At 57.2% G+C, this 7,156-nt stretch overlaps 1 protein-coding gene across 1 annotated transcript; it reads left to right on the top strand.

Moving 5' to 3' along the window:
* The first annotated feature begins 834 nt into the window (after nt 1–834).
* TNFSF9 (TNF superfamily member 9) lies at nt 835–4,366 on the top strand. The gene is made up of 3 exons (XM_004771596.3): nt 835–1,522; nt 1,965–1,995; nt 2,912–4,366. The coding sequence occupies exons 1-3, from the start codon at nt 1,271–1,273 to the stop codon at nt 3,361–3,363; spliced, it is 735 nt and encodes a 244-aa protein (XP_004771653.1). The 5' UTR covers nt 835–1,270; the 3' UTR covers nt 3,364–4,366.
* The last annotated feature ends 2,790 nt before the right edge of the window (nt 4,367–7,156 follow it).

Raw genomic sequence — 7,156 nt, 5'->3', positions numbered from 1 at the left:
CCGGAGTGTCAACAGGTCTAGTTTGCGGTGCTAGAATTTGCATAACTAACAAATCCCCAGGTGTGGCTGCCTCGCTAGCTGAGGTGTCACACTTTATAAACAGTTCAGATACAGGAAGCACTTAGCACCTGCTAGCACCACCAACAGCCAGCAGCATCACTGCGTGCTTCCCGTCATTGTCCAAGGAGGCCCAATACAACAAAATAAAACGCAGGGCACCCATCCCATAATGACTCTGTTGAACCCAAATCCCGCCGGCCCCCCATACCCCCCCCCTCCATTTCCCGGCTAGACAGCCGGGAGGCAGCGCGGAGATCCCTTGCCAGGCCAGTTTCCGCTGCGGAGCCGGGCTTCTGCAGGAGCCCAGGGCTTTCCCAGTGCTGCCTGTCTCTCAATTTAACGTCGCTTCCTCTTTTGGGTCCGAATTTTCACCCCTGCTCTGCTCCTCCTCCCACCCCGCCTCCACCACGGGAGAGTGAAGGGAAATTTGAGTGTCCTCTGCTTTAGCCAAGACTGTCCTTCCCTGTAAGGGGGATTTCTCTACCTGGACTCTCCAGTCTTGTGCTTGTGGGGTCCAGAAGGGGCCCCTGACGGGAAGCGTCCAGGTGGGTGGGTGGGGGCAAGCCAGGAAAGGCCCAGGGCTCCCCGGGAATGTGAGAGAGGGTGGGGGGGGGCTGCTGAGCTGGCCACTCGGGGTTCCAATGGGGGGTGGTGGTGTTTATGCTCCAGAGAAGGTGGCGGAGGCTGTTTCCTGACCCCTCTGCACATGTGCTGGATTTAGGGGAGCGCTGGGTGAGCCCCAGGAATGGGGGGCTAGGGGGACTGAGAGACTAAGAAACCGAAAACCAGAATCACAGACAGAGAGAGACCCAGAGAGACTGACACAGACGCACAGAAATAGTGAGGCCCGAGATGGAAACACTGCCTGAGACCTCATAGGATGACAGTCCACAGAGACGGGGACAGATCAAGAGCGAGAGAGGCACAAAGAGGCGATGCGGAGTTAAAGACCCTCAGAGAGGCAGAGGCGGAGAGAGATAACCGGAGAGACACGGGAGGGAGAGACCTGGGGACGAAGAGGAAACGGTGGGCCTCAGAGGGCGAGAAAGCAGATGGAAAGCGGAGAGAGATTCAGAGAAGAGAAAGTTAGGGAAACTTCAGACGCGAGGCGGAACCGGGATCCCCACGCGCTCCGCCCCGGAAAGCTCGGCTTCCTGAGTTCTATAAAGCGCGGGGCCCCGGGCCCGGCTGCAGCCGCCCGCCGCCGGCCATGTGCCCCCGCAACGACGCCTCCCCGGACCCCGAGGCCCAGCTGCCGCCCGCGCCCCCCGGCAGCGCTTGCCGCCCGCTGCCCTGGGCCCTGAGCGCCGCGCTGCTGCTGCTCGCGGGCACCGGCGCCGCCTGCGCGTTCCGCTGGGCCTTGCCCTCGGCCCCCGCCGCGCCGGGCCCCGGGCAACCCGAGCTCCCCCAGCTCCCCGAGTTCCTGCCGGACGCCGGCGCCCGCCTCCCCGACTCTCCGCAGGTAAGATGCGCCCGGAACCCCTTCCCTCTCCGGGCCCCCGAGAGCACCCCTTCCTTGCGCAGGACCTCGGTGCGGGGCACCCCGTGAGACCCCAATCTGCGTCCCGGGCCCCGGAGGGTAACCCTTTCTCCGTCGAGGACCCCCGAGGGCTCTTCTTGATCTCCAGCCGTGAAGGGGACTCAACTCCCGGGGAACCTCGCTTTTCTCCTGCGCCTTTCTTCCCAAGGGCCCTTGGTCCCTTTCTCTGCTGAATCACGAGGTTCTGCCCTTGCGGAACCCAGGGGTTGGTGGAGCTTCGGGTGTGCGTGATGCTCGCGTAGTTACATGGAGCGCGGGGGAGGTCTCGGGACCTGCGCAGACCCCAGGGATCCCCACTTTCCCGGGGGCTGCGGCAGCGGGACCGGGAGCCTCCGCCCACTTTCCACCTTTCCCCTCTCGGCAGGGCGTGTTCGCGCAGCTGGTGGCCCGAGATGGTGAGTGTCCCGCGGTCATTCCCCTTGGGCTTTCGGGGCGCGGGGGGGGGGTAGCAACAAGGTGGAGGAACCCCGGGACAGGGAGGCCTCTTCTCCCTCCGTGTGACCCTCTTCCCCTCCTCTCTGAAAGCTGTCCCCTCTTCTCTGAATCTCTCTCCGCTTCCCGAAGCTTGGAACCTCCTCCATCTTCCTGGCCTTCCCAGGACCCTCCCAGGGCGCTGGCTTTTCCTCCTTGGACCCTCCGATGTGCCTACCTCAGTCTCCCCACTCCCAGCCGACCCGGGGCTTGATCCCCCCAGATCCCACCTGCTCCGGTCTCTCCCGCTGGGCTCTGGGAGGTCCGTCTCCCTCCCCCGCCCCCACCTCCGTTGGCTCCTTTGGGAGACCTCCTCCTCAGTCCCTGGTCCTTCCAGACTCTTCCTACCCTCTCCCTTCCCTTCTCCCCCGCCTGCCCCCTCCCCACGTGTCTGCCCTTCTCAGTCCTCTTCCGGACTCGCCTCCCCACGCCTTCCCCTCGGTCTTCTCTCCCTTCCCGACACTCTCCCTCCACCTCCTCCCTCTCGGGGTCCCTCCGGGCTGTGCCACCTCCCCCTTCCCCTCACCTTCCCCCCTCCCCACCTTGCGCTCCGCAGTCCGACCGCCCCTCTCACCTTGGGCATCCTGTGCCCTCCTGCGGCTTCCCGCTGCGGTTCCCACCCTGCCGCCCACGCTCGCTCTTCCCGACTGTCCTCCCCTCCCCTCCCTCGGAGTCTTGTCCTCCCTTGCTTCCCTCGCCAACCTCCCCTCCATCTCAAAACCCCTTCCTTCTGAGCCTCCTGTCCCCCTCCAGCTCAGAGCCCCAGCACCTCCTCCCCAGGGCTGCACCCCTGCCGCACAGCCACGCTCAAGGAACCTCCCCCTCTTCTTTCTCCCTCAGTGCAGCTGACCGAAGGGCTCTTGCGCTGGTACAGTGACCCCGGCCTGGCAGGCGTGTTCCTGGGGCCGGGCCTGAGTTACGACCAGCACACTGGGGAGCTGATGGTGGCGGAACCCGGAGTCTACTATGTTTTCTTGCACCTAAAGCTGCAGCGGGTAGTATCCAGCCAAGGCTCCGGCTCTGTCTCTGCCGTCTTGCACCTGCAGCCGCTTGGTGCCCCGCTTGCAGCCCTGGCCATGACCTTGGACCTGCCTCCTCCATCCTCAGAGGCCCGTGACTCCGCAGCTGGTTTCCGGGGCAGCCTGCTGCACCTGGACGCGGGCCAGCGCCTGGGTGTGCACCTGCGGGCTGAGGCGGGGACACACCTCGCCTGGCAGCTGGCGCAGGGTGCCACCGTCTTGGGCCTCTTCAGGGTGGCCACCAAAGTCCCCGCTGGACTCCCCTCGTCGTGACCCACTGACATGGGGCCTGGCTCCCGGCCCCTGGACGGAGAGAGAACGTTGCCTTCTTTCACTGGGATTCTTGGGGACAGAGGGTCCCAGCTACTCTACCTCACCCGGCTTGGCAGGGGTCCCCGCTGCTGACCCCCTCCTCAAGGACTCTCCAAGTCACTTTCCAAGTCGCTCTCCCGTTCCTGCCCCAAGTTGGACTTCTGGTATTTATTCTGAGCCTGAGCTCAACAGTGGACTTTATATTAATCCATTCCATTTCTATTTATTGAGCATCTGCTGTACACAAGGGCCTGAGCAGGGCTGGTGAAACATCAGTACACAAAACAGATTTTGAAAAAAAAAATCGTTATTTATGTTAATATGTGAGAAATAAAGACTTATCCCCAGCCCCCGTTTTGGCAACCAGGGGGCTAGTCTTCGGGGGGCTGTGTGACTATGCTGTGTGAGCTCCACGTGTGAAAGTCGTTCTGAGCATGTCCCGTGTGTCGGGCACTGTTTTAGGTGTTGGGGACACAGCTGTGAACAAGACAGCCCAGCTTTTGCACATCTGGCCCCCAGGTATGTCTGCTTGGCCCTAGGACTGAGGCAGTGTGTGTCCCTGTGTGACTGCACCACGCGGGAGACTGTGCGATGGTATTGGTACTAGATAATAGGACACTTGTATACTCAGCGACCGCCCAGTATTGAACCTTTATGGTATGTCAGACAGCCTGAAGAACCTTCTTTGAGCCATAGCGACCCTATGCTTTCGGGACTTCATACCCATTATGTCATTCTCTCTGCTGGGGACGTGACCCGCTTGTATCTGCGTGGCAGAAGTCCTGTGTAATTCCGTTCTGCAGGACCTCCCTTGCCAGCTCTGTTCCGTGACCTCAGGCTGGTAACTTGAAATTGGCCATGGGCGTCTGCAAACGCTTCAGGCTGGCTTCACAAGATTGTGTGCGGATCATCTGTTGAAGACAGTGACGGGGAAAGCGTGGATTAAACATGTAGATCAAACTCAGAAGTGTGTCTTGTCTTGAGCCGCGATGTTGCGAAGAGCACATGAGAAATTGAGGAATTTGTCTTGTGTTTTCGGACGGTTCATCTGATTTAGCAAAGAAGCTGCTCAAGATGACTGAGTGAACCTTGTCACTTGGAGCCATGTGGGGCTGTGGGTGCAAGTGTGGAAAAACCCAAGACTGGGTTCTGTAAGTGTTGACTATGCAATTTGCAATGGAGAGTATTTTATGGGGGCCCCTGGGTGACTCAGTGGGTTGGGCATCTGACTCTTGATTTCAGCTCAGGTCATGATCTCAGGGGTGTGGGGTCTGTGTCCCCTGCGCACTCAGGGAGGAGTCTGCTTGGGATTCTTTCTCTCCCTCTGCTCCCCCCACCGCGTATGCACACATGTGCTCTCTCTCTCTCAAGTAACTAATTAATTCTTTCAAAAAAAGAAAAGGAGAGAATTTTATGTATCTTTTGTAGATACCTGCTGCACATTTTTGTCATCCAAATTTATAATAAACACCCATATTCATTTTTCCCTGTCTGGAGAGCGGTTGTTAGAAATTTGTTAGTTTCCCACTCTCTCCAGACCAGTCGGTCCTCCCAGCACCGTAATCCCCGCCCCCCCCAACGCTGATCTGCCTACTGGTCTATGTAAACCAGCTGGATCTTGGCTTCTCACATAGAATGAGAGGGGTTGGGGTGGGCAGAGAAGTCTTCACAGAGCAAGTGACCTAGATGGGCCTTAGGAGGAGGGATGGGAACCAGGGAAGGGGCGGGGGAGAGTGGCCTGCACTGGCCAGACAGGAAGGTGTGGGACGCGCAGTGAAGATGGGGATGTGGAAGTGAACACCATTTTGTCTAACCCATCTCTACCTCTTCTCAAAGAGTTCCTCCTGAGTGGGCGGGGCTGACATTGAGCTGACCCCTATGAGTGTCATTCTGATTGAGAATTAAATTATTGACCTCGTTCTAGGGGTGCCTGGCTGTCTCAGTTAGAAGAGAATGTGATCCTTGATCTTGGGGTTGTAAGGTCAAGCCCCACGTTGGGTGTTGAGATTACCTTAAAAAAAAAATCAGATAATAATAATAACAACAACAATAATAAATAAGCTTTAAAAGACCCACAAAAAATAAAGAAACTGTTCCATACTATTTGGTTGTCCCTTGAAAAGGAAGTATGTGCAAAATGACAAATCCTATTAGATGGAAGAGCAGCTTGACGAGAAATGGATTATTAAGGGGACTTACAGAAACCTGTTTTGAGTGGCTGCGGGAGGAGCAGGTCCCTGAAACCCCCACCTCCTGGCAGTCCCGCTAGAGGCTGGGAGTCGGTATAGGGAGCACCGAGGAGGGGACACTCAGAAGGAGAATGTTTGAGAATAGTTGTGTCACAGTCATGTCTCCAGAGCAGAATAAGGACCCAAGATCCTCAAGGATGTGGTTGATAAAAGGAAAGGATGCGTGTGGGGGTACTGTGTGCTCAAGAAGGCTTCGGGACACAGTGCTCTTCCCGGCCATTTGCCCAAGATGACTTCAGTCTGGTTCCCATATTGGCAAATGACTGTTACTCCCCGCCCCCACTGCTAGATGGTTGCTCTGGACTTCTAGGAGGGCCCTTGCCATCCAAAACCTTGCACTTGGTTCTCCTCCAGGGTTGACGGGGGGGGGGGGGGGGAGGGTACTCCCCAGAACTCTGGGTCCGGGGTTTGGGGGAGTGAGGGGGGCAGCCACAGGCTAACCTATTGTTGCCTATTTTGAATAGCACCAGGTGACGCTGTCTTCTGGCGCAGCTGATTGGGCCGGAGCGGACACATAACTCAAGCTGGGCCAATCAGATCTCCTCCACAGGAACAGGGGCTGGTCTGGCTCTACCAACCGCCCCGGGTCAGGCCAAGCCTGGAAGGAAGCATGCACAGAGAGAGGGAGGGAGGGGTCGGGGCAGGAGGAAGGTGGGTGGGGATTCACAGACCGTAGCGCACTAGAGAGGCAGAGCAGCCACCTACATTGCCTCCTTGCCTCTTCCTGGTGACGTGAGTTGCTAGTACATTAGTTTCCTAGAGTTGCTCTAGTAACGGACCAGGAGGGGCCCCTGGGTAGCTCAGTGGGTTGGGCCACTGACTCTTGATCTTAGCTCCGTGTTGATCTCAGGGTCGTGAGTTCAAGCCCCACTTTGTGCTCCAAGCTGAGTGTGGAGCCTTCTTCAAACAAACCAAAAAACAAAGTACCGTATACTGGGTGTATTAGAGCATCAGATAATTATTTTCTGCCAGTCCTGGAGGCCAGAAGTCCAAAGTCAAGGTGTTGGCAGGGCTGTGCTCTCTCCAAAGGCTCTAGGGAGGAATCCTTCCCTGCCTCTTCCAGCTTCTGGCTGATGGCATTCCCCTGCGCTCTGCATTACCCCGATCTCTGCCTCCCTTGTGGCTCGGCTGTTTTCCTTCTGCGTGTCTCATCTCATCTCTCTTCTCCTTTTCCTATAAGGACTCTGCTCTCATACTGGATGTACGACTTACATTACTCCAGTATAACCTCATCTTAATTTAACTAGTTACATCGGTAAAGACCCTATTTCCAAATAAGGTCATATTCTGAGGTTCCAGGAAGGACATGAATTTTTTTTTTTTCTTTTGGTGAGGGTTGCTCAACCCAGTACATTTAGTATCTGCCTTTGTGAGCCGTAAGAAACCTGAGTGTCCTTTGGATTCTGCTCCATGTTGCCTGAGGATGCAGGCCCTCAAGGCTCTCGGTGACTTTCTTGGTAGTTTTGGGATCTGAGAGTCTGTCCCACTTCCTGGGTTATTTGGGC

Source organism: Mustela putorius, unplaced genomic scaffold (assembly GCF_011764305.1).
Source record: "Mustela putorius furo isolate JIRA1106 unplaced genomic scaffold, ASM1176430v1.1 tig00000095_pilon_pilon_pilon, whole genome shotgun sequence".
Taxonomy (NCBI): domain Eukaryota; kingdom Metazoa; phylum Chordata; class Mammalia; order Carnivora; family Mustelidae; genus Mustela; species Mustela putorius.
This window is presented reverse-complemented; position numbering and strand designations above follow the sequence as displayed.